A 27,246-nucleotide genomic window follows, 5' to 3' on the forward strand; every position below is an offset into this window, starting at 1 on the left:
GGAACCAGCAGCAGCAGACATTCCAGGTTTACTTACGTCCAGCATAGGGTGAGTGTGCTCGATGGAGTTTGTTTTCTGTGGCCATGCTGCTTACAGACAATATTTGTGTGCACAGGATACACTTTGTTTTCGGTTTTTTGTTGGTTTTTTTTCCAACTGGAAACCTAAGGAAAAAAAATGTAAATAATAATAATACAAAAATACCAGGAAAGTGTTCTGGTTTAAAAGCAGTGTAGTCAGGAAGCAGAAGCTGGTGTAAGAAGGAATTAGAGGAAGATCCTGGGTAAAGATGCTGTTGAGAGCTGGACCCCAGCACTCCTTCATCCACTGCCCTGCTCCCTTACTTCATATATTTAATATTGACTTCTGCATTTTGCATCATTATAAAACCCTACATGTACCAGTAAAGAAAGTCGTTTTTTTATTTTATTATAGATTTATATTCTGCTTTTTGCACTTTTTTGTCAGCACTTCAAAGTGGATTGCATTCAGGGACTGTAGGTATTTCCCTAGCAGAAATGCAGGCAGGATAGCTTGCAGGTTTGATGCTTCATGCAACATGCGTAATGCATGACATTCTCTTCTTTGAAAAGTTATTTGGTAAAAATGCACGTGTTGTGAAATCCAGGTAGCAGCTGTAACGTGTGAAGTGCTGGCTCCCGTTTTCAAATGCTGCTGCCAGTTTCACCGAAGTGGTCTCAGGAAAGCTCGTGGGTGTGTTGGACAGCGATGGAAGAGCAGGTACCAGTGACACAGGAGTTTCCCTACCTTGACTCGGCCTCTGGGCTGGTTTTTCCCCCTCTTCTGACAGTTTGCATGGATTTAAGCGAGTCATTAGTCAGTTTGGAGACAAACACTGTACTCGGTCGGTGTCTGTCTCTAGAGAGATCACAAAAGTACACTGGGGGGGGGAAAGTCAACATTTAAGCTGGTGAAGCTGCTCTGAGAAACCTGCAGGAGATGGATGTTGATGATGGATGTAGGCACTGAGACTTTGCTGGCATGGGATAATAAGAGAATGCAGTTTGGTTTCCATTGGGCACGGCAGACTGAGGGTGCAGGGGGCTCTGTAGTTTGCTTTGCTAGAAAGCCCTACAGGCCCTTTCCTGACTGCCTCATCATCATCGGTCTTCCAAATCCTGATGTGAGGCGAGACGGGGGTGAAAGGTGCCGAGAAGCCCGTTTTCCACTTCCTCAGCACCTGGCTGGGTTTCATCCTTTCAGGTCTCTTGATGTCCTCACGAGCATTTTGGGGCACCGGCTTTAGGAAAAACAGGGGGAAGGACGACCAGCCCCCCGCCCTCCGATACACCGCCTAGCAGTTTATTTCAGCTGTCAAGTACTGGGATTTAACTTAGAGATGAAAACTGTATTCACGAAAAGCAGCAGTGCTAGAGCAATACTAATAATAATAATGAATCCAAACACCATTAATATTCCTCCTTTCTTCAATTCGTTATATCTCATCCCCGAGGCAGATATATTAGTGTACATATTGTTGAGAGGTCTTCCTGCTCTGAATCTAAATCGATGAGGGTGCTGCTGGGCTGATTGTCATTGGAACCACATGCACAGCATGAACAGCCCAGCGGTTTACTCCAAGAAGATAGGTTAGGAACCTGTTGGCCCATCCAGCCTGCTTCCAGTGCCAATGAGGATCCTACTTGATCTCCAGCCATCAGCCAGTGTGTAATGCCAGGCATCTGCTCAGAAAAGAAGCATTTCATCCAAGATATGACACCTCCTGCCTTCCACCTTCATATCGTGACCTCTTGTCCTTCAGCTTCTTCTTTTCCGGAACATACACGCTGCCCTTCTCTCTTATGGCAGTCTGTCAGATATTAATGTTTGTATCACAGCCCCTTTCTCTTCCTTCTAGAGACTGCGTTTTGTGTTCCGTGTCCATCCTTGCAGTGGCCTCCAGAAATGAACACATTACTCGGGGTGGAAGTCTCACTAGTGACCTGTGCTTGGACTAGACCTCTTCCTAGGCACCTGGGCTTGCTGTTAGATTTCCCTGTTTTACCCCACTGAGTGGAAGGGCTGACCCTAGGGGAGGTCCAGGGCAATTCAGCCAGAGCACGCACCCCCCCCCCTTAAAAATTTTGGAAAGGGGGGGGGCGAGGGACCCAGCGCTGACTTCTCCAATGGTGCTCCCAAGGAAGTGATGGCAGGGGAGGGGCTGTCCTGGCAGAATAGGGGCCCAGGGCAGTCTCCCCAATTCCTTCCACCTACAAGGAGGGCCCTACTGATCATCAACTCTCATGTCATCCAGTGTGATTGCTCCTGGGTTCTCTGGTTTGTTCTCAAAGTTACCTACAACAGTCATTAACTCACAAGGGCTACAGTGTATGATGTCCTGACGTCACAGTTTATAGATTTGTATGATATGAGTTTCAGCATCTATAACATTTGTCTCCTGGTGAGGAAGCATTTTACAAAATCTAAGCTGTGTGCCCTTAACGTCCAAGTAAGTGACACATACAATCAGTTAAAATGAGACTTACCATAATTTTCCCTTCCCCCAGTGCCTTCCTGGACTATGACATTCCCTCTGCAAGCTCTCCTTCCCTGTTGCCATTTAAATGCCCCCCCGTGTAGTCTTTAAAAAACCAGAACTACTAGTCCTGGACCTCTCTTATTGTACTCATTAGCTGCGGGCACCTTCTCATTTTCTTAAATGGGTGACTGGATCAGGAATGATTGTGCAGGATTATTACAGCTGAATCCTTGACGCTACGCTCTGTGGCTTAAAAATTTCAAACTTGTGCCACGTCAACCAGTTTTCTATATGAGTTATCAAAATATCAAGTACACGAAGGCATCAGACAATTCATTAATTCCATCTTTTCCAAACAGAGTAACAAACCTAGCACAGTATAACTTTCTCTCTACACATAAAGAACTTAAGAAATATTACTGTATATAATTTTCTTATATACAAATCTAGTAGGCAGGAATGCCCAGGGTCATTCTTTAGGGCACATATTGCAGGTGAAGCTGCTGTTATAGCTCCTAATTGCTCGAGATCTTGTTGATAGAAAAAGTCCCCAGGTTGTAGCTTGCTGACGTCAGCACACTGCCGTCGTTAGTGGGAAAACTAATGTATTGCTAATACTCTGGACACAGGCTGTTGTGGAACATGAGCAGTACATATGATGCTGGCGATACCTTTTCATGTCTGAGCATAGGGAAAAAGATGAGCTGCTTTATAGGCTACTAGAAATGTTTCCTTATTAAACCCTGGACATGTAGCTAGGCTACTGACGGCCTGGAGCTTGCATGCTGTTTCTGGTGTACGTATCCCATAAAACCGCCCCCTCTCCCTCAACACTTTCCTCTCACTGGGGCCGATGCAATATGGTGCGCTGAGCCGAGCGCACTCTTAACATGCAGATGGACGCGGGTAGAATAGGCGCTAATCAATCCCCTAATGCAATAAGGGGATTAGCGCGTATTCAACGCGCGTCCAATGTGAAGTGAATGCAATAGCGCTCTTCACATGCAAATGCATCTGAATGAGGCTATTAGGCATTCACTCCCGATGCAAAAAAAAAATGTGCCTCTCGGACACACATTTAACTGTCATCTATTAACGCCTGCCAGGAGCAGACGTTAATAGATGTGCACATCAAAAAAGAAGAAAAAGAAAAGAAATAAAAGAAAAAAAAATGTTACAGTCGGACCCATCACAAAAACCGACGCTGAGTTTGGCATCGGTTTTCGTTACCGGCAGACAGCCATGAAAACCGAAGTTGATAAACTCGGCGATGGTTTTCAGCGAACTCACAAAAAGCAACGCCGGGTTTATCGGCATTGGTTTCCCTTACCTCTGTACAGCAGTCATGAAAACAGACGCCAGGTTTATCAGTGTCGGTTTTCGTGACCAGCGTACGGCAGTCACAAAAATAATTTGGATTTGCGTTAGCAAGGATGCGGTAGGGTCGCCAAGCGACCCTACCGCATCCTTGCTAACGCGAGCTCCCTAATTTTAATATTGCATAGCGTCCACCTTTGGGGGCGCCATGCGCGCGTTAAGAGAGCGGGCACTGACTGTTCAGTGCCCGCTTTCTACGCGACTTTATTGCATCGGCCTCACTGTAAGTTTCATGCAGGTTACTGCATCTTTCCCTTCAGCACCCCAAAACAGAACAAAAAATGGCTTCCATTACTTCTGGAACAGGTACCTTTTGTTTCATGGTGAAGGCTCGAGGTTAGAAGCACATGGCCCAGCAGGTGGACAAACCCTCTGGGTGACCAGTCTTCTATTTCTTCTTTGTGTCATGGCTTCTGCGCGGGTCTGATCTGCAGCTTATTGATTGGGTTTGCATGGAAGGTTGCATGGCAGGTTGCACCGATTCTGACTGTTCTGTATCTGGCCAGCTTCTACTGCAGGCCCAATTCACGTTACCTTGGGAGTGGTCTCCTCCTCCTCCCGGGTGCACACTCTCACCTCTGCACTTCCACAGTCTTCTGAAGTTACATCTCAGCTGCCGTCCTGCATCCGAGAACATCATTGCTCCCCCCAGCGGCATGCACAATCACTCCTCTGGAGAGGGGGGAAATGGAATATACTCCAAGGTTGTGAAATCAGGAAGGCTATTTTATGTTTTTAGAAAGGCATACTGCACAATAGTGAAAGAGGTCTCGTAGTGTGAGAGAAAAGGCAAAGAGAAAATGGAGAAAAAAAAATATGCAAGAGCGAGCTGGGCAGGGAGGGAGGCAAAGTTGCAGTCAGAAGGTTTCCTCTGCTGCCTTGCTAATTTCCAGACGGAGGAAATCAAGTGCTTGCGGTTTACTGATTGAGCCATTGCTTCACATTGCTTCGGAACCCGATAGTCTGAACGAGAGACCAGCGCTGTCTATTCACATTTCTTGACAGGAAATGGTTGACAAAGTGATGATGGGTTTTACATAAACCTGCATCCTGCCCAGCACCTTGCTTTCAGCATAAGTGGACGTACATTACATTTTGCATCAAAGCTTTTGAATTTGAATTCCAAGTGTTTTAATACGTCACGCGTTGACCGTAAACTCCGTCTTGTTGTGGTCTCTTCTCGGACATTCCCTGCGGAAGGTTGGCTGTGTTTATATGGTAATAAAATGTTTCTGTATACCAGTGTTTCAGCTGGACCCATAAACGTAGGATCTGAATAAGTCATAAACTTACAACTTGACGTTTTGATACTCAAGAGTTGGGGTTAAAGAACTTCATAAATATGCCTAAAGCTCAAAGAGAGAAGCTTTATCTAGTACAAGTAGTGGTCAAAGAGCTTAAATATAATTTGGTAAATACTAACACATTCCCCAAGAATTTATCAGTATTTATTCTAAAACACAAATGAGTTAATTGTTTTCCATTCATTTTTCCCCTGTTTTATTTATTATGATAAATACTGAAAGTAAAATAAAAACTGACCACAAAGGTCTGAACTCTTGCTGTTAGTATCTTTCTTCAGTGTCACTATGCCCATGTAACTCCGCTGCTCAAGTCTCTACAATGACTCCCCAGCCTCTTTTGCATGCAGTTCAAGCTTCCCATGCAGCTCCCTGTGTCTTCTTCTCTCTCTCTCTCCCTACATCCTTCCTAGCAGACAAGTAACTCTTACCTCTGCTCTTCTTCCCGAGTCGGCGCGTCCCACCTTGCTGTGCCGTACGTCTGGAACAGACTTCCTGAGTCAGCGCGTCATGCTTCCCCCTCTGGCCACATTCAAGTCCAGTCTACAAGCCCATCTTTTTCAGGCGGCTTTTAAATCCCCCAACACTTCTCTACAATGCATACACTTCCCCCAAACTGGTGTTTGCTATATCTGTTTATTTAGTCTAGGTGTATCTGTACAGTGCTGCATATATGTCCTAGTAGCACTTTAGAAATGATAAATAGTAGTGTTCATAGGACATTCATGTTAATCTTTTCCATATATGTACATATATAGATAGATAGATATGTGTGCATTGCATTCAATGGAAGCCCAATGGCTCTCCAGCTGCCTCCTTGGGCATGAGGATGTGATTTACTTTCCTTATGCTTATTACAGGTCAGTTTAATTCTATACTTTTAATCCATGTTTAACAGACATAATTTTTTTTTTGCCATTTTAGATTTGCATTTTCATTTGATAGCTCTAGTACAATTCATCTTTTTTTTTTTTTTTTGCACAAAGACGCCAATGGGAAATCAGTGACAAGCTTGGTATATGTTGGGGCTGACAGCAGCAGCGTCATTCAGGCAGAAGGCTGGGAGGCAGGAAGACACAGCAGCAGACAGCAGGGCTGATGAAAGCACCAGGTGAACTAGCTGGATCGCTTAGAGTGCCACAGTTTTCGGGGGGGGGAGGGGAGGGGGCTGCAGCGATCACAGCTCCTTCTTCCTGCACAGGCAGGCCCGGAAGAGGAAGTGGTGTTGCTAGAGCCCATGTGGGTGGGAAGAAGGGGCATGCAGTCGCCATGGGAGAGGAGGCTGCAGCATTGGCATGCGCAGCCAGAAAGAGCAAGAGGCGGAGCAGAAGGATCAGGAAGTGTAGCAACACTGGCCCAAAGGATCAAAGTTGACTCATGTGACCCAAAGAAAGAGAAGGAGTCCCATCGGCCACATGGACTGACTTGAGGCTGCTTCTGCTGCCAATTGTGCTTCTAGAAGGGAGAAAATCAGTAAGAGATCATGTGTGTGAGGGAGTGTGTGTGTGTGTGTGTGTGTGTGTGTGTGTAGGTGTGAGAGAATACATGAGAGTGTGTGTGTGTGTGTGTGAGGGAATACGTGAGAGTGTGTGTGTGTGTGTGTGTGTGTGTGAGTGAGAAGGAATACTTGAGAGTGTGTGTGTGTGAGTGAGTAAATATCCATACTCATTTTCTTGACCCATGCCCTTTTTTGGATAATGTGTGGGTTGAGTATGTTTACCTCGAAGGCACTATATTAATTATAATCAATGCTTCTGGTGTTTGGTCTGCTGCCTGATATTTTAAAAAGAGCTATAGTAGTTCGCCCCTGAAAAGGAATCTCGTTGCCTGCAAGTGATATAAAAAATTATAGGCCAATATCAAATTTACCATCTTTAAGTAAAATAATGGAGATATGGGTCCTTCATCAGATGAGAGAATATATTGAGGATAATAATATCCTAGATCCTAATCAGTACGGACAGAGACATTGTTATTACCGCTGACAGATACCCTGTGGCGGAAGATGGATGCAGGTGCTTCTGTGCTATTAGTTCACTCAGACCTATCTGCAGTCTCCGATACTTTGTCACAAGAGTTAATGATTTTCTGGATAAAATTTATTGGGTTAAAAGATAAGATTCTTGCTCGATTCACTTCTTTTTTAATGAATAGAAAACAGCAAGTACGGACAGCCAACAAGGTTTCAGAATGGAAATTGTTACAAACAGGAGTGCCTCAAGGATCGGCATTGTCGGCCATCATTTTTAATTTGTGCCTTCAACCCCAAGGGAAAGTTTTATGATCTCTAGGAATTGCATATCATTTATGCATGCAGATGATGTTCCGTTTTCTTTACCATGCGAGTCACCTGAGAAGCTGCCACTTGAGCCATTAATAAAATGTTTAGACTTGGTAAGAGCATAGACAGAAAGGAATAGGGTTGTTTTTAAATCTGCAAAAATCATTATTTTGTGGCATGGGAGATCAAGGCTGGGGAATGCTACGTGGTTACATCTGGATAATTCTGTGTTTCCAATTGTATATGAAACGTGGGATCTGGCGGTTTTGCTAGATTCAGAGCTGACCTTCAAGTCTCATATTAAGCAGGTGCATGTCCCCTTTTTATAAATTCGGGTTGTTAAGTCAAGTAAAAAAAAAATCGTATTCCAGCTGAGGACTTCCGAATGGCTCTCCAGGCAATGGTTTGGGGGTCAACTGCACTACTATAATACATTATATCTGGGCCTTCCTGAAAATATTTAAGTGCTGCAGTTGGTGCCGAATGGAGCAGTGCAATTAACTGCAGGTAGTAGCTATAGAAATGAAAAGGGAAAAGGTGGAGTTAGAAGCTACTTTTATATCGATTCTGAGCATACAATTTGTTCTTCACAGGGACTGGCTTTTAAAACTCTTTCGTCACAGGGATGCTCGTTTTTTTTTAATTCTAGTATATGCGTCTTTCCAAATGTAGCTAAGGCCACCCAACAGAAAAGGAAGACATTCCTTTTGGTGTGACCTCAGGAGTTACAACTTAGAGGTGTGTTTTGGTTAAATTACCCCTGTACATGTGTTATTAAATATCAAGCAGTGAGGTATGGTTTCAGCTCACAGGTTTTTTTAAGTGCTAGAATGAAGACCTTCAGGAGACCACTCTGCTGTATCCTCCCATGCAATATCTCCCATTAGGGGTTTTTCTGCCTATTTCACGTTCCTGTGCTGCTTAATATTCTTTATAACTTTCCGGTTGGTGTTGGACATGTACCAGTAGAGGGCTGGGTGTTGGATCAAGATATTGTATTTCGTTCTTTTTCCTTTAATTGGTGTTTTGTATCTTGATGTTTTCTAAGCGAGAGTTATTCTTGTATTTATTAAATGAAAATGTAATGAATATAAATACATAATGCTTTATTGTTGGGAGATGGGGAACCGAGGCGAGAGTGTTTTAGCTGTGGGTTCAGGGGTTCGGCTGATGCCTCTCAGCTGCCTTCCTTAATTCTACATTTAAGACTTGGTTTGGCATGAGGTTGGTTGTTTTTTTTCACTAATTGCCTTTTTGAGTTACTTTACACTGATCTACACTTCTTCCACATAAACATCATCAGGATCTGATAAAATGCAGACCGGAAAACACATCAAGCTAGAATTCAATTCACCTCAAACGTTTATTTGGGAGTGAACGGGAAGGAAAGGGGAAGGTGGGCTATTTAAATGTCTTCAAACCATGACCCCCCCCCGTTTTTAGACCAGTCTAATTTTCAACTGTTAATCAAGTGTGTTTTGTGTGGAGGGTTTCGTTCTGTTTATTTGTGTTAGTGGACAGGGAACTATTTTTAGCTGTCCGGTCTTTTGAATGAACAAGCCTCAGCCTGCATGTGAAAGCCAGATGAAATGTGTGTATTTAAGCCGTGCGTTTATTTTTGTATGCTCCTGTCCAAATAAGCAGGATGTGGTCGGCGGAGAGGCGATAGACCGGCACGGGTTTTTTTCTTTTCCAACCTGCATGCAAGCACGCAATTACCCACCTCAAGGACTACAAAAGGAGGGCCTGTTTCCCATTCCTTCCCCCATCTCCTCCGGTCTTCTCGGTGGAGGACAGACGTCAACAGAACATAGCACTGAGAGATTTCTAAAATGAGATCTAGGTAGGGAAACGAGGAAGACATCTGAGCACCCACCTCATTCTTTATTCACTTGCGAGCCTTCTGGCAGCCAGTGGATTCTTGGTAGGTGGTGGTATGACTTGGCCTGACATAAGAATTATCCAAGGAAGCTTTCAAGAACACAAAGGTATTTTCTTCAGGTGTGACATCATGTAAAACATAAGGACACATGTCCCCCTAAGTATTTTTCCATAAACACAAGAACATCCTTAGTTCATTAGTGCCCTGGAATCTAGGATGATCAATCAAGAGATTGGGCTGAGTCAATGGTATCTGGAAGCTGTTTGCTCACTCCTATGAGTTGATGAGCTCTGTCCAGCTCCCAGCTTCCACCATCACAACTTGGCACCGCTTGGCATTCCCAGCTGGCAGTCTCAGCAGCGTGGTCCTCTAGGGCAGAGTTGCAGTACCTAAGCAGGGGAATGCAAGGAAGCTTGCAGACCCAGAATTTAAGCCTAGGCAACACAGGAAACTGCCTAGCATGCCACATTTTGAAGGCACTAAAGATCAAAACAAAAAAAGGAGCCTGCTTCTATTTGCTTTAGGGTCATGAACATCTGCTGCCTTGGGATACCTGTTCTGTACATAAAGTAGGACTTCGGTTCTCAAGGCTATCAACACAGCATGAACTTAACAAAAATAGAAAATAAAAACGACTAGACTGGCTAATTGTTTCATGATTTTATATTCTAAATAAAGAGTGCCTCAAAGGAATATATTGTTCATTTGGAAGGACTACCAAGAAATACTGCAAAGTCTTTTTCCTCTTGATTTGAACTTTGTTTTTTTTGGAGTCTTCTTATTAGGGACCAGACTCCTGCTTTAAATGCACAGAACTGCGTGAGGCCAAAAATGCAATGTAATTCTGGGAAGGCCAAAACTTTGCACAGGTGACCATGATCAGACCCTCACATGCCACTAGGAGTGGTGGCCTCTCCACAGCGGTCGGCCTTAAGCTTACTTCAGAAAGGCTGGTGGAGGAGCTTTCTGACATAGACATCAGTGTGAAGGGGTCATCGTAGAGTCACTGACATTTGTGTCATATCAGAAGACGGTTGATGCACCTTCTCTCCACTAGGGAGCAGGAAATGTACTTGATTTATTTTGTAAAGACTTAGGATATTGCATTCGGTGGGCCGTGGGCCCATCCCATGAACCGCCAGTCTTTTCTCCAGCCGGGGCCTCCAAGGACGTCCCTCTACCTCAAAGCCGCCATCCCCGGCTCTGACACATCAGCCCGCCGCAGCCGGCTACACCAACACTGTTGCTTTCGCTCACCAGGGGAATCCCTTGGGCACGCGTGCGGCTGTCCTGTGCAAATTTATAATTGTTTAGTTTTGCAATTTTTTTTCACATACATTTCAAGAAAACACTTAGGGGCAGATTTTAAAATCTGCGCGTGAGGGGAACATTTGTGCGCGCTTCCCAGCGCGCACAAATGTTCACTCGATTTTATAACATGTGTGCATTGCCGCGAGCATGTTATAAAATCCGGGGTAGGCGCGCGCAAGGGGGTGCACACTTGTGCACATTGCACGCGCCGAGCCCTAGGGGAGCCCCGATGGCTTTCCCTGTTCCCTCTGAGGCCGCTCTGAAATCAGAGCAGTCTCGGAGGGAACTTTTCTTCCGCTCCCCCCCACCTTCCCCTCCCTTCCCCTATCTAACCTATCCACTAGCCCTACCTAAATCCCCCCCCCCCCCCCACCTTGTTTCAATTATTTGCGCCTGCCTCTGGCAGGCGTATCTTGCGCACACTGGCCGGTTGCCGGCACGCCATCCCCTGGCACAGCCGCTGTGCCGGAGGTCTCGGTCCCGCCCCCCGGACCTCCTCCGGACCGCCCCTGGACCGGCGCGACATGTCCGGAAAAGATGTTTCCGGGACATACGCGCTTCCCGGGGCTTGCGTGCGCCGCCGAGCCTATGCAAAATAGGCTTGGCGCGCGCAGGAGCAGGTTTACGCGCGTAACCCTTTGAAAATCTGCCCCTTAAGTTGCAATCATGTGAAAAACAGAAATAAACATCTAAATATAAGGAAAAAGCAATAAAGAAATTATACAGACAAGGACTCCTCCCTGTGGGTTATGCCAACTCCACCTCAGTCTAAGGGCCCACTTCTGCAACATAGGATTGATACCCTGGATGCTACTTTCATGTCTGTTCAAATGTGACCAATTTGATCTGCCTTGAGACATCCAAAATAGCTGTCTTAGACACGATGTGGCCTTTACTCCCCGCTCCCTGTGTTCCATTATCTTAGGCTGTGCACCCACAGGACTGCGAAAGCCAAATGTTAATTAAGTGAAAGTATTTATCTACAGAAGGCAGTTGTCCTCAATGGTAGACCTTGTGGCCCATAAAGCAGCAATGTTCATAGACAATGATATCCCTGAAATTAAGGCTCCCACAAGCACGTTCCCCATTCCCCTTGGCGCTGGCCAGTCATATGGTGCATTTGTTTGTGCAATAGGTTATTTCAAGGGGATTTTTTTTTAAATTTCAAAATGTCATTTAAAAATAATCTTGCCTGCGATAACCATACCTAGATGTTTCGGGTTTTTTTCTTGTCCTGTTATGGTAGTTTACCATGTCTGACATTTCCCGGACTTGTTGCTTCCAGATGATCACGTGTCGACTCGCCTTCCTGAATGTCATCTTCGCTCTCGCTCTGATGCAGTGGAGCATGGACGGGGCTCAGCTGGCTGATGCTGCTCCGGAGGTAAGAGGAACATCTCATTACCCGAAAGAAGTTCTCCAACTCACCAAGGTTTACAAATGATGCTGGGCCTTAATAGTAATTTAACACTGGAGCATAGGAGCACAGATTACGGGCTGGATAACGATGTTTCCACTCTGCATTGTTGATTCTATTCATTGTCAATATTCTTAATAACTAAGGCTATATTCAGTTTACGTTCTTTACTGAGGGGGTGGTAGATGCCTGCAATAGTCTACCAGTGGATGTGGTGGAAACCAACATTCAGGCCAATACAGTGAAAGTCGCGGGAGAGCGGGCAAGTGCCCGCTCTCCTATGCGCGCGATTCAGTAAAAAAAATATTCAAATTAGGGCCCACGGTAAAAAGAGGCGCTAGGGACACTAGCGCGTCCCTAGCGCCTCTTTTTTGACAGAAGCGGCGGCTGTCAGCAAGTTTGACAGCCGATGCTCAATTTTGCTGGCGTCCATTCTCAAACCCGCTGACAGCCACGGGTTCGGAAACTGGACGCCGGCAAAATTGAGCATCTGGTTTTCAACCCGCGAGCCAATTTTAAATTTTTTTTTAAATTTTAAAATTATTTTTAACTTTTGGGACCTCCGACTTAATATCACCATGATATTAAGTCAGAGGGTGTACAGAAAAGCAGTTTTTACTGCTGTGCACTTTCCCGGTGCCGGCAGAAATTAACGCGCGGGAATAGCTAATAGGGCCATCAACATGCATTTGCATGTCGCGGGCGCTATTAGTTTGGGGGGGGTTGGACGCACGTTTTCGACCCCTTACTGAATAAGGGGTAAAGCTAGCGCGTCAAAAACGCACGTCCAAACGCGGGTTAACAGTGCGCTCCACCAGCACTCCACCAGTACAGTGCGCTCCATCGGAGCGCACTGTACTGTATCGGCCTGATTGTAATTAAGAAATGTTACTGCTCCAAGCAGTTACTACAATCAAATATACAACAGTGAACAAAAAAAAAAAAAAAAAATTAGGCGGCAAAGCCTCAGCAACGCTGAGTGGTAAAGCACTCAGTCAGTTTTAATCACCAAACAAAATATTTTAGAGAATGTGTGATACATTACAAAAATTTGAAATGTTTTGTGCTCATAATCGTGCAAAAATTAAACTTATCTTTTAAAAATGTGCATATATTTTGCCAAATGCTGCTTCAGGGCAATTCTTGAATTTAGTTACCTACAAAAAAAAAAAAGAAATAGTTTTACCATTCTAATTTTAAATTTTTTAAAAATAGAAATTGGTATTTGCACTGTCAAATTTTATTGTACTGTCAGCTGGAGCAACATTTATTAATTCCTTTGGTATCTAAACTCCTCCTTTTTCATTTATTGGGAAAGGAGCATTGACAGAATTGATGCAATTATTTTATTTACAATAATTTCTATTACCCGTCATTACCAAATAATTTTGTTCGAAGCGGCAGGAATAAGAACAGGGTTGAGAGCTTGGGTGGAAGACGGGTTGGGGTGAGGAGAGGGGTCTACATATGCAAACGTATTTGTTTATGTAACCAAAATGGCTGAGGACCAAAGCAGGTGGCCAACAAAAGATTGGATAAGGAGCAATATCTTGCAAGCGGCCTGGCTTGTAAGGGTGACAGTTGGGAGATGTATTTATCTAGAGCAGTGGTTCTCAACCTTTTTCTGGCAGGGACACAGATGGTTTTCTGGACCTGACAGATGGTTCTCACACGCGTGACACACTGAACATGTGACCATCACGGAGCTAAATGTAAACATGCACTCTACATCCACAGGAATCCCCTCAACCCCCAGCAATGAGTGCAGAGCAGATCTAGGGCATTACCCTGTACAACTCGCTATACAAAAAAGATATTCTGGTTCTGATGACATCTCAGTAAAAGCAAAACAAACTCCTTTTACTACCAGGCACAATAGCCTTCCTTATGAAACGACAGTAATTTACCACTAATGCATGTCCTATTGAGAAAACACAACAAATAAGATTGATACAAATGCCTACATGCTAGTAAATTACCTCACCTCAGTCACAGACCCAGAACTGACCTTCACCAAGTACAGAAAGACCACAAATTTTAAATATGGAGACAGAAACTGGAATGGAAAACCAAAAAAGCCACGCTGCATGCAGTGCGAACCTGGAGAAATGGAAAGAGAAATATAGAACCTAACAAACTCTCAAGATTTGCAATAATGCACACAAACTAACCCGCACAAAGTTACACCTGTATTATGGAACACACTCAACAGTAACAATCCTATCTAAAAAATACAACTATTAAACCAGGCCCTAAACACTAATACACCTCCTATTACAAAAACAGAGCAAGCCAAGCTGCTATAGATACCCACTCAGAAATAATTATAAAGCTATACTAATAAATGTTACAAAACAGCTGATGAACAGAATAACATCCAAAAATTAAAAACTCATAAAATTATTAAAAATTGTCCAAATATCAATAAAATATTTCAAAACAGCAGACATCGCGTAATACCCAATAATTAAAATGGAAGTCAATCAAAAAAATAAATTTAAAAAGCCACCTTTACTTACCCTCTCCAGCAACTCTCCTACTCCTTTCCCTTCTAGGCCAATAGCACTCACCAGAAGAACCAAGGGCTGCTGAAGCTCTGTCCTCACAGTCCTCTTCCTTAGCGCCCACAACCAGTCACTCACACACACACACACACACACACACACACACACACACAATTAGACCCCACGACCAGTCTCAGTCTCTCTCTCACACCAGTCATCTTCCTGACCAGTCTCTCTCTCTCACACAGAAACACATCACCTCCCTGACCAGTCTCTCTCTCAGTCACACTCATGGTCTCTTATATACAAGCTCTCAATCACACACAAATGCTCTTGCACCCATTCATACCAGCTCTTACCCAGGCTTCCATTCACACCCACAGACACACAAGCTCTCACCCAAGCATCCATTCACACCCACAAGCTCTTACCCAGGCTTCCATTCGCACCCATTCACACCAGCTCTTACCCTGGCAAACATTCACACCCACACACACAAAATCTCACCCATTCACACCCACAGACACAAGCTCTCACCCAGGCACCCATTCACACCCACAGACACAAGCTCTCACCCAGGCACCCATTCACACCCTCAGACACAAGTCTCACCCAGGCACCCATTCACACCCACAGACACAAGCTCTCACCCAGGCACCCATTCACACCCTCAGACACAAGTCTCACCCAGACACCCATTCACACCCTCAGACACAAGTCTCACCCAGACACCCATTCACACCCTCAGACACAAGCTCTCACCCATGCATCAATTCACACCCACAGACACAAGCTCTCACCCAAGCAAACATTCACACACAGACACACAAGCTCTCACCCAGGCACTCATTCACACCCACACACACAAACTCTCACCAAAAAAGTCTTCTTCCTTCGCTGCAGGGATGGGCTCCAGTTCCACCATGGTTTTACTCCGGCAGGCCTTCTTTTTTCGCCTCCACGGGGATGGGCTCACGTAGTGGACTCGGTTGGAGTTGGGTTTCCTCTTCGCCGCCACGGGGATGGGCTCCCGTGGTGGCCTTGCTTGGTCGAGGTTGGGTTTCCTCTTCGCCTCCACAGGGATGAGCTCCCATGGCGGCCTTGCTTGGTCGGGGTTCGACACTGCCATTCCTCCCACCCCACCCCCGGGCTATGCGATGCCTGCCTCACCAGCTTTCAATTGGCCTGCATGGGGGCAAGCAGAATGAAGGAGGCTTCCCTTTGGGCATTGGGGGTAGGAAGAAAGGAGGCTTCCAATTGGCCCGCGGAGGCTGGAAAAAGGGAGAAGGAAAGTACAACGGGGCAGTGGGACACCGGGAGACGCGACACACCTGCCGGTGTTTGGCGACACACTGGTTGAGAAGTGCTGACCTAGAGCAATATAAATGGGAACAAGCGGACTGGGCAGGTCATTCTGTCATTATCTGCTATCTTCTGCTATGCCAGTCTTACTTTTCCAATCCCTATATGGAAGGTGCCTCAATTAACTGCAGGTACTGAATTAATTTATTTATGTATTTATTCATAAGAAACAAGCCAAGAAATCAAATTGCATGCACAATGAATAAGAACAGTAAACAGACATTGCATTCAGGGCTCGTAGTAATGCAGTGTGTTCCAGAGCCTTCTCATTAAGGCAGTGCGACAAATCTGTTTTGTAAATAATTTCACAAAAAATCATTGTTTTAGCCCTTTCATCACAATGTTTAATTGCACATTTTAAGTGCAAGCTGTCAGTCTTACCCATCTGAGCTCAGTCTTCCCTAAAAAGCTCCAAGTGCGCACTCGTACAGAGATCTCAGCCAGCATGCTAGGCCATCCTACAGTAACTCTAGAGGCTTACCTCATTGCCGTACAGAGAGAATTTGATATAAATAAGTGTTTATGCAGAGTTGGGAGGTGTATTAGAAGACTATTTAATAATAGTGATGTATCCAGAGAACCTGGCTTGACTTGAAATTGCCCTCAGCCCGGGTAAAATTTCAAATGGCTTTCCCTATTGCATGCATGTCTCGCCGGGCTGCAAGGAAGTGTTTCCAGAGACGTGTATAGAGTGGAGGGAGGAACATAGCAAGCGTGCAGGATATTTTCACATGTGCGCACATTAATTTACCCCTCTCTTGGCCAAACCCCCCCCACAGGAGCAGGTGCAAAGTATGTGGCCATTTTTAGGACTGAAATTTCAAATGGATGAACATGCAGGTCAGTGGGCTTTAGAAAACTGCCTTGGAGGGAAGGGGGAGCATGTCGAAATTTCACACAAAAGCAATTTCACTTTTACTTATGCACCCCAGAAAGATTTCTGACGGTGGAACCACTTATGTGCATAATTTTGACATTTGAAATTAATGCATGTAAATCTGAGCTAAGAAGCGAGCATACATGTGGGTGAGCATATGCCACACTGGGTTACGCACATGCCCACGGACTCATGCCTGCAAGTCCGCTTTGAAATTCGGGCTGACGTCCGTGGGTACTTGCCAGAAGCGGACCTTGGCCTGGCCGTGAGATTTTGAAAATATGCTCAGGCCGCTGCTTTCTTTGAAAATTAGTACAGAGTGCGTGCACTAAGAACACCCTCTGACTGCACAGCTCTTTGAAACCTGCCCCCATAAGGAACAGGATTCTTTGGGCAGAGCTCTTGGGCCTTGTCTTCCATGTCTCTATGCTCCCAGTAAGTAGCTGGTTGCATTGGTCCAACATGAGTTCAAGTGGAGTCTGAAAAGCAAATAAAAGGTAATGATGATCCCCCTGGAGGGTAAGAACTTGACTGACAAAGTTCAACCTTCTTCACTGAGAGCTTTAAATCCCAGAGTAAGAGGCTCCCCTTCTCTTACTCCCAAGGCCCCCTCCCCCTCCCTCCTTATAAAGTCAATGGCCCTCCCTCAGAACCCCCCTCTCCTGAGAAATGTCTGATGTCCCTCCCCCTTCCTGAAAGCCCAATCCACCTCATTCCCCGGAAACCCCCCCCCCCCCCTTACCCTAAATTTAAAAAAACCCGGGTCCCCCCCTGGAGCAGGAGTGATTTCCTACTCTGAGCTTCCTGTCCCTTTAACCAGCTCGGCAGTGACGCCGGGAATGCGTTGCGTGCTTCTGGTGCCACCGCTGACAGGGACAACAAGCCGCCAGCAGCGATATTCCGTGGGTTGTTACTTCGGATGGGGACGCAAGGCAGAACGAAGCAACCCGCATCATTAGTGTTTCCTAATGTTGTTTATAAAATAGCACCTTCTGAATTGTAATGAGTGCGTATGTAGCAGGGGGTCCTGGTAATCAAACTACCATGAGCTTAAACTGCAAAGTACGGGAAAAAAAAAAGGCACAACTATCTCAGGTGTGACTACATCTTGGGCATCTGTGTTCTCGGGTGCTGAGTAATATCCGCGTTTGCACAGTCCTAACAGCTATAACATACTTCTTTGAGATTTGTCTAAAACCTGCAGTTAAACAATGTCGTATCAGCATAGCCTCCCATTCGCAGCCCAGACTCTAGTCTCAGGCCATTTCTACACCCAGTACCCTTCTCAGCTGGTGGCCTCTGTGAAATATCCCCCACAATCTGTACAACGAAGACTATTAGACCTCGTTAAGCTTATCCAAGCCACATCTAGGGCAGTGTTTCTCCAACCTTTTCACCCCCCCTCTCCTTCAACAAAACCACTGAGGCACCCCCCAGCCTCCGCGGAGCGGGCAGTGCTAGGGAAGCACTGAAAAGCCCCCCCCCCCCTCCAGTATCTCTTCCACATTTTAAAACCAAAAGGGAGAGGGGGGGTGTGAAGGCAAAACTGAACCCATCGTCGTGAGGCACAGAGAGGGTCTCAGCCATTGGTACCCATCAATTATCACAACTCCAGGAGGCGCGCAGGCTCTCAGAAGGGCGTTACTGTCAGTTTAAGAGCCACCGCTGGTGTCTCTTGTTGCTGTGAGGTGCCGGAGGCCGTTCTAGATCTGAGCATCAAGCAGCAGTGGCTTTTTTTTCCGTGGCAAACCCGGTCAGGTCCGAAGGCGCACCAGTTTGGAAAAAACGTTGCTTTAGGTAAACGGAAGATGCCGCCTACGTTCGAACATGGAACGCAGGTGCCTTCGTTTGTTACATGAACTGTCCCTTTGCTATGGCACAGTAACCAGTAACCACATCTCTGTTTCAGCCGTTTGCCCCCTCCGTCGTCTTGGGGGCGGATTCCCAGTCTCTGACCAGCGAGGAGAAAGTGGCCTCTGACCTGGCAGCCAAGCTCTTACTCCTGGATGAACTGGCGTCGCTGGAAAACGATGTCGCGGAGACCAAAAGGAAAAGGAGCTTTTCAGGCTTTGGGTCTCCCCTTGACAGGCTCTCTGTGGGCTCCACGGAGTTCAGGGGCAAACAGAGGTGAGTTGTCTCAGGTGGTGGCAGTGTGGTGTAGTGCAGGGAGAGCTCGGTGCAATAGGGATGTGCAGAGGGACCGCATACGTTACATTCGGTATTCGTGGGGGGGGGGGGGGGGCAGAATCGTTGCATTCGGCAAGGGGAGTCCCGATCCGTTCATGCATTCCATTCTTATTCGTTTCCCAGCTAAAATTTAATTAACTACAACCCCCCCTCCCCAAGACTTGGTAAAAGTCCCTGGTGGTCCAGCGGGGGTCCGGGAGCGATCTCCTGCACTCATGTCGTCGGCTGCCGGTATTCAAAATGGCGCCGATAGCTTTTGACCTTACTATGTCACAGGGGCTACCAGTGCTATTGGTCGGTCCTGTTGCGATCCCCCCTGCTGCTGCGCTGCAGGAGGTCTCTTACCTTCCTCCAGAGGCCGCTCTGAAGCCAGGGCCTCGCCTGCGCATCATCCAGGACTTGCTCCAGGGCCTGAGAAGCCTAGCTGTGCCGGTGGCTTGCAGCCTCAGTGTTTGGACTTCCTGTTGGGCGACGCCCTTCCCTAGGGGCTGGCCCGCAGCTCTCTACCCTAGTTATAGGACCAGCGGTGGGCGGTCCTGGCAAGCTCCTCCCAGGGAGTTGCCTTCTACCTCCAGTATTTAAGGACTTTCTGTTCACTGTGTCTTTGCCTTCGGATCGGGCTCTATAGTAGTCTGTAACCCTGCCGATCCAGGTTCTCCGTGACGCCGACTCCTGCTTGTCGTCAGCATGCCTTGACTCCGGTCCGTGACTCCGACTCCTGCTTGTCTTCAGCCTGCCTTGACTCCGGTCCGTGACTCCGACTCCTGCTTGTCTTCAGCCTGCCTTGACTCTGGTCTGTGACTCCGACTCCTGCTTGTCTTCAGCCTGCCTTGACTCCGGTCCGTGACTCCGACTCCTGCTTGTCTTCGCCTTCGGATTGTGCATTACAGTTGTCTGTAACCTTGCCAGTCCAGGTCCTCCATGTTTCCTGCTGCTTGCTGTTCCTGATATCCAGTGTCTCTGCCTTGATGTCGGTCTCTGACCCTGCCTAGATGTTTGTTCCTGTGCCTGCCAGCCGTAAGGGCTTCGGATGTGAGTTTCCCAGCATCGGAGTCCTGTTCGCCTGGGTCTTCCCCGCGCCCTCCTTCTCAGCGTGGTCCGCGACCAGCCTCTCAGGCTGTGTAGGGCGCGTCTGGGACAGGGTGGTCCGCGACTCAGTCCCACGGGTGGGCTGAGTAGGGCGCCCTGATGGACAGTGCAATGTTCCCGTCCAGCCTTGTCTCCAGTGTCTGCTTCAGCCCTTGTCCGGATGTCTACCTGTCTCTGCCTTGACCTGGTTCCTGAGCCTTCTGTCCTGTTGGGCCCTGGAGTGGCCAACAGGAGGGATTCGTCCCACGGGCTCTTGAGCTTCTGCCAGCCGAGGGGGCTTCGGATGTGAGTATCCCAGCATCGGAGTTCCTGCTCGCCTGGGCCTTTCCTGTGTCTCGCTTCAGCCCTTGACCTGATGTCTCCGTCTTGCTTCTGCCCCGTCTGATGTCTTCTGCTAAGGACTCTGTCTGCCCTCGCCTCTGTCCGGCCTGCTGCCCATTGCCGTTCCCTGCGGCAGGTCCGAAAGGGCCGGGAACAGTCGGAGGACCGTTCACTAGTCAACTTCCCCGTGTTGGCTACCATGGGCATGCAGGTCCGGCTGAGGGCCGGACTCCCTGTTTCTGTTCCTGCCTGCCTGGCTCACCATGCCTGCTCAGCTCACCTCCCACGGTGTGGCCTTGGGCTCCTCCTGGGGTCCTGCCGTGGCCCAAGGGCTCACCACCCGCCCGAGACGACCGCGCCCGCGCGCGCTCGTAACAGGTCCCTGTCACATGGTAGGAGCAATGGATGGCCGGCGCCATTTTGAATACTGGCAGCCGACGGCACGAGTGCAGGAGATCGCTCCCAGACCTCCGCTGGACCACCAGGGAGTTTTGGCAAGTCTTGGGGGGGGGGGGGTCAGGAGGGTGGGGGTTTTGTTTAAATTCGCTCCTTTAGACGGCCGAATAATCTGGTGAAGATTCGTTGTATTCGTGGGAATCGCAATACGTTTCGCTTCCCCACGAATACAACGAATATGGCCCTATACGTTGCGGATTACCAATACGTTGCAAACGAATGCACACCCCTACGGTGCAAGCCACACTGCTGGCAGGGAGGAGAGAAGAGCTAGACCAGTGCCGGGGAGGTCGGCTCTTTGCTGAAGCTCTTCTCTGAGACACAGGGTGTGTTAGCATGGCGTGACGACAGAGATGGATGTACGATCCTGATCCCGAGTCACCACATTTCCCATAGGGCGGACAGGCTCAAATTCAGGCGTGGGCAACTGCCTCTGCTGCCAAACTTTGCCAGGTGCCAGAGCGTTGCCTCTGTCCGGGCCTGCTCCTCCTCCTACAGCAGCAGCACCTTAGAAAATAAAACTCAGCGCGAGGCCTGGGAGCAGCTCCCTGCCTCTCGCATGAGCCTCCATGGTAACAGGAAAGCTATGCAGGAGGATGGGGCAAGGCCCCACTGAGCCTCAGTGCACGAGAGCCTCCAGGCCCCGCACTGAATTCTTTCCACAGAACTGCTGCTGTGGGTAAGTAGTGTCACGACTGAGGTGAGGGAAGGATATGCTGGACAAGGTACAGAGAAGGGCAACCAAAATGATAAAGGGAAATGGAACAACTCCCCTATGAGGAAAGGCTGAAGAGGTTAGGGCTGGTCAGCTTGGAGGGGGGATATGATAGAGGTCTTTAGGATCATGAGAGGTCTTGAACGAGTAGATGTGACTCGGTTATTTACATTTTCAAATAATAGGACTAGGGGGCATTCCATGAAGTTAGCAGGTAGCACATTTAAGACTAATCGGAGAAAATTCTTTTTCATTCAATGCACAATAAAGCTCTGGAGTTTGTTGCCAGAGGATGTGGTTAGTGCAGTTAGTGTAGCTGGGTTCAAAAAGGTTTGGATAAGTTCTTGGAGAAGTCCATTAACGGCTATTAATCAAGTTTAGTTAGGGAATAGCCACTGCTATTAATTGCATCAGTAGCATGGGTTCTTCTTAGTGTTTGGGTAATTGCCAGGTTCTTGTGGCCTGGTTTTGGCCTCTGTTGGAAACAGGATGCCGGGCTTGATGGACCCTTGGTCTGACCCAGCATGGCAATTTCTTATGACAGGGGAGGTCCAGCACCTGGGAGGGAGGAAGGGACACATTTTCCACACCTTACAAATATTTCTAAAGGGCAGTCCCCCTCTTCCCCGCCATTGCCTATAGACTCCACCTTTTAAAATCCCACCCTGAAGGCAAGGGGGGAGAGTAAGGGAGGGTAATGCATTGCTCCAGCTGTATTGGCACAATGCAATGCATTTGGGGACTTTGCCGATTTCTACCCATTGTCCAGAAAACTTACTGCACCCTCCCTGGTGTATTTTACATTATTTGTATTTATCTCCCGGGTGACAGCCCTCTGCCTCAAAATGTACCTGGTGTGTGCCTACAGATCCACCCATTAGCAACGGTCAGAGGGACTGAGTATTATTTCGTCGTGCCCGGGGGCCTTACGGCCTGCCTGCTCACTGTACACAGGACTGTAGCGTTTTTAGCTAATATAATTGCGAGTAAATGTGTGTTCGCAGGACGTCCTCTCACTGAAGTCACAATTGGCTCCCGAAAACCATGTCTTAATTCAAAACCGATTTCTCTGTGGGATCCAGTGTTACACCTAGGGCACTGGGTCCAGCATCAAGACATGACCCCATTTTCAGATGGAGAGAGAGAGAGGTTTGCACAAGTACTGGCCTTTCACATTTCGGAGGAGAGACCGGCTTGGAGATCCACTGGCTTCTACTCTTTTGTGCTCCCGCTGAGAACCGGCTTTTTATAGAGTTTAGGCTCAGCGGGGAGGTGTTAGCGCCCGGTAGGTGCGGGGACCTGCTTTGGATGTGCCAACAGCAGCTCCCGGTGGTTCCTGCAAGCTCAGCCACAGAGGGGGGGGAGGAGCTCAGTTTGGATGTGTGGATGTCACACGCGCTCAGCGGGCGGGGATTGGGCACAGTGTCCGGCGCCTCCTAGGCACTCAGCACCGGAGGCCTGGTTTGGTCACTGACGCCACCAAGGCCTGGCACCTCCTGGACTCCCGGTAGCGGAGAACCTGGTTGGAAAGCGCTCACGTCGCCACCTCAGCATCGGAAGCCGAAACGCGTGGCAGATCTGGAGCGGGGCTGTTATGATTTGGGAATAGAAAAATTCAGCTATAAAGAAAAATGATGCGTGAAACCCGCATCCTATGGGTCCCACTTAGTGCTCTGGGATTTCTTTTAAAATAAGGTGTCAGGTGTGTGGATCTCCACAAGATGGCGGCCCACAACAGCATTACCCTTGCTTTCTTGCTTTAAACTGTACAGCTGAGATATTCTGCTATGATAAAACACCAAGGGTGCATTCGACCAATCAGCGTGCTGGCTTCACTGACCTAATTCTCAGTACGGTTGCCAATTGGCTCCAGATTTTCCTGGCAGGACCCGGTCCTGGATTTAGCCCTTGCGCAAGGGGACTTACAGGTTCTTAATTTCCCTATTACTACCCCTTGGAAAAGTAAAGGTGCGTGACCCGGCATGCGATGGGATAAAGCCAGGACTGGGTCAGCCCTCTCGGCTGAGTCATGAGCCACTTGGGCAACTCTAATCCTCTCAGCCCCGTAGAGCTGCACCGGGCAAACTGCCAAGGATGCTGCTCTGGCTCTGTGAAAATCGTGGCACTTTTTTTTTTAAGATAAAAAAGCATCCATAACTTATAAACCACCTATAAATGAAGGTAGGTACTGTTTAGTAACTGGAGTTAACTTGGAGTCGGCACTCCTGCCTGTGTTGTGAGGGGCAGGGGTGGAGGACACCGTCACAGCTTATGCTGTTATCTGTCCTGTGGTGGGGCAGTGGTGGAGGGGGAGGGGGTGAAAGGGGAGGACGGGTGTGCTGCATCTGTCCTGTGGTGGGGCAGTGGGGGAGGGGGAGGGGGGAAAGGGGAGGATGCGTGTGCTGCATCTGTCCTGTGGTGGGGCAGTGGGGGAGGGGGAGGGGTGAAAGGGGAGGACGCGTGTGCTGCATCTGTCCTGTGGTGGGGCAGTGGGGGAGGGGTGAAAGGGGAGGACGGGTGTGCTGCATCTGTCCTGTGGTGGGGCAGTGGGGGAGGGGGGGGGGTGAAAGGGGAGGATGCGTGTGCTGCATCTGTCCTGTGGTGGGGCAGTGGGGGAGGGGGAGGGGTGAAAGGGGAGGACGCGTGTGCTGCATCTGTCCTGTGGTGGGGCAGTGGGGGAGGGGGAGGGGTGAAAGGGGAGGACGGGTGTGCTGCATCTGTCCTGTGGTGGGGCAGTGGGGGAGGGGGAGGGGTGAAAGGGGAGGACGGGTGTGCTGCATCTGTCCTGTGGTGGGGCAGTGTGTGACTCTGTGGGAGGCTTGTTCTGTATATACAGGGAGGGCTGCTTTCTGGTGCTCTCATTCTGACATCTTCCAAGCAAAGAAAATATTGATGACAGTATGGTGTGAGGCTCCTTGTGTGTGTGTGTGTGTGTGTGTGTGTGTGAGTGTGTGTGTGTGTGTGTGTGTGTGTGTGTGGCTGGCTGTAGAAATCATGACAGTATGGTGTGAGGCTCAGTGTGTGTGTGTGTGTGTGTGCGTGCGTGGCTGTAGAAATGATGACAGTATGGTGTGAGGCTCAGTGTGTGTGTGTGTGTGTGTGTGTGTGCGTGGCTGTAGAAATGATGAAGTATGGTGTGAGGCTCAGTGTGTGTGTGTGTGTGGCTGTAGAAATGATGACAGTATGGTGTGAGGCTCAGTGTGTGTGTGTGTGTGTGTGTGTTTGTGCGTGGCTGTAAAGATGAAGTATGGTGTGAGGCTCAGTGTGTGTGTGTGTGTGTGGCTGTAGAAATGATGACAGTATGGTGTGAGGCTCAGTGTGTGTGTGTGTGTGTGTGTATGTGTGTGTGTGTGGCTGTAGAAATGATGAAGTATGGTGTGAGGCTCATTGTGTGTGTGTATGTGTGTGTGTGTGTGTGGCTGTAGAAATTATGAAGTATGGTGCGAGGCTCAGTGTGTGTGTGTGTGTGTCTGTGTGTGTGTGTGTGTGTGTGTGGCTGTAGAAATGATGACAGTATGGTGTGAGGCTCATTGTGTGTGTGTGTGTGTGTGTGTGTGTGTGTGTGTGGCTGTAGAAATGATGACACAATGGATTGCAAATCCAAGTTAAGTTGCAGAACAAACACAAAGCAGGAGCTATTAAGAAACACGTTTAATCACTCCCTCCTCATCCATATTTTTCCTTCTTTGCAGGAAAGTAGTGGAGTTACCGAAAAGGCGGTTTGGGGTCCTCCCTGTAGACAGGATTGGAATGAACCGCTTGCCTAACACTAGAGGCTAACACATCAGATGGGTGAGTTTAGTTTGCCGAGACTCAGCGGCGCAGTTTAAATCGACCTCTGACCTTAGCAAGGTTACAAGATAGCATCCATCCTCAAAACATTGTAATGACGACGTGTGAAGAATGCAAAGTCGAACTTACGGCAGATGAAATTCAGCCTTGCCTCGAGCTTGCTGGAAAAGTTAGGCTCACCCGGCAGATCCGAGGAAGATCCAAAGTGAATTCAAAAGCGGATTCCACAGAAAATTCTGCTTCGGCCCTTCCAAAAAATCCAAAGGGAATCATTCCACTGTGCCGATGAAGGCCAGGCCTCTTTGGATAGTTCAGCGATCCCAAGCAGGTCTCCAAATCTTCTGCAGGCTGTCGTTTCTTTAAAAAGAAAACACACACACTCACACACACACACACACACAGCTGGGCTAGCCCACTTGGTTTCCAAGAAATAAATTCAGATCTGCCTCGGAAATGTAATGAGCTACAGAGCAGCATAGTCCAATGATACCTTCCAGGATCCTGGGTGGCACCAGCAGAGTTTGCTTCACTGGGGAAGAGCGTTCGCCATACCTCCTATCTTACATTGTCCTGGCTTCCTGAACGAGTTCTGCCCGACCTGATTTCAGGCTTCTTTCTTTTCACAGATCCGTCCGTCCTGTATGATCCACGGGTACATTGCAGATCTCACAGAAATACAGAAGAAGACACTTCGGAGGGCCTTCCTTGTTGATGAATGATTCGATGTCTAATGAGTTGACCTCCTGTAAATTTCTCTCTCTCGTTGTCTTTTCAAACAATGCCAGGTTCCATTCATCAGATCAGATCGTTCGCACCACCCAGGCCTCTTCGTTCCATTACAGAGAGGATAGGAATGGACATGTTAAGCTGCACGGAAACATTTTTTTATTGTATTTTTTTTTTAAGCGTTCAAAAAAAATATGTTTTATCTTGAAGATGGTAGAGTTTGGGAGGAATCCTGTGAACAGGAAATGAGTACCTATTAGGTATAAAAGGATAGGCTCGTACTCCAAAAAACAACCCCAAAACAGCCTTTTCCCTGCCCTCCCCCAGAGTCAAGTCATCGCCATTTGGTGAATGTGGGCCTGACTGGATCTTTTCATAGCTCTGTTGATCCAGAAGCCCAGTTTCTGAGGGAAGAACTTGTAAAGCTAGAGGCAGCCCCCAATGTCCTGGCAAGCTTTTCTGATTTTGGGATGGCAAGTTGTTGGCACTGGGGACCCCTTCTAACGCTGAGGTAAAATTATTGCCTTAACAAGGGCTTTAAGAGTATATTCACAGACACACACACATACACACACTCTAGGGTAGTGATGGCGAACCTTTTAGGCTCGACGTGTCAAAAATTCGTAAAATGCCTACCACGACACTGCTGGTGTGTCCCTCCACCTCCCCACCACCGAACAAAACAGACTCAATTCCGCACATATTCGTTTAAAATCTGTTTCATCCAGCACATTCATCAAACAGAACGGAAACAGCAATTATCCTGAAGTATAAAGTCTGAAAGATCAGCGACTCGCAATAGAGAGGTCCCATCACTTTGTTGGGTGTCGGTGGACGCCGGCGTTTCACCCTAAGCGCCTTGGCGCGTCACCGCTGACATGCACGTGTCGTAGATTCGCCATCACTGCACTAGGGTGAAGGCTATGGCAGTCATAAAGCCGTAGTGGCCTGCTCCTGGCTTTTGCAGTAGGGATACTGTCAGATGCAGGAACCCCGAGGAGAACTCAAGTGAAGAAGGCGGTGTTAGCCACCGCAAATTTGTTTTGGGGCACTGGAAATCAAAGCAGATTTGTGAAAGGTTCAAGTTACAATTAAATTGGGCTACAGTCAGTCGACTGCACCGGGTTAGGAGCTAGACCGGGGGGGGG

The 27,246-nt window shown here is 47.9% G+C and overlaps 1 protein-coding gene across 1 annotated transcript; it reads left to right on the forward strand.

The window, feature by feature from the left end:
* OSTN (osteocrin) lies at positions 1–27,246 on the forward strand. The gene is made up of 5 exons (XM_029617048.1): positions 1–48; positions 11,938–12,036; positions 18,722–18,939; positions 25,273–25,372; positions 25,999–27,246. The coding sequence occupies exons 2-4, from the start codon at positions 11,938–11,940 to the stop codon at positions 25,358–25,360; spliced, it is 405 nt and encodes a 134-aa protein (XP_029472908.1). The 5' UTR covers positions 1–48; the 3' UTR covers positions 25,361–25,372; positions 25,999–27,246.

The sequence above is a fragment of the Rhinatrema bivittatum genome, chromosome 9 (assembly GCF_901001135.1).
Source record: "Rhinatrema bivittatum chromosome 9, aRhiBiv1.1, whole genome shotgun sequence".
In the NCBI taxonomy this organism is placed as follows: domain Eukaryota; kingdom Metazoa; phylum Chordata; class Amphibia; order Gymnophiona; family Rhinatrematidae; genus Rhinatrema; species Rhinatrema bivittatum.

What these genes read in the sequence shown, in the direction of transcription:
- OSTN (XM_029617048.1), top strand. Translation starts at nt 11,938, where the DNA reads ATGATCACGTGTCGACTCGCCTTCCTGAATGTCATCTTCGCTCTCGCT. An exon ending in TGGCTGATGCTGCTCCGGAG is followed by an intron (nt 12,037 to 18,721) that starts GTAAGAGGAACA and finishes TCTCTGTTTCAG; the next exon opens with CCGTTTGCCCCCTCCGTCGT. An exon ending in GAGTTCAGGGGCAAACAGAG is followed by an intron (nt 18,940 to 25,272) that starts GTGAGTTGTCTC and finishes CCTTCTTTGCAG; the next exon opens with GAAAGTAGTGGAGTTACCGA.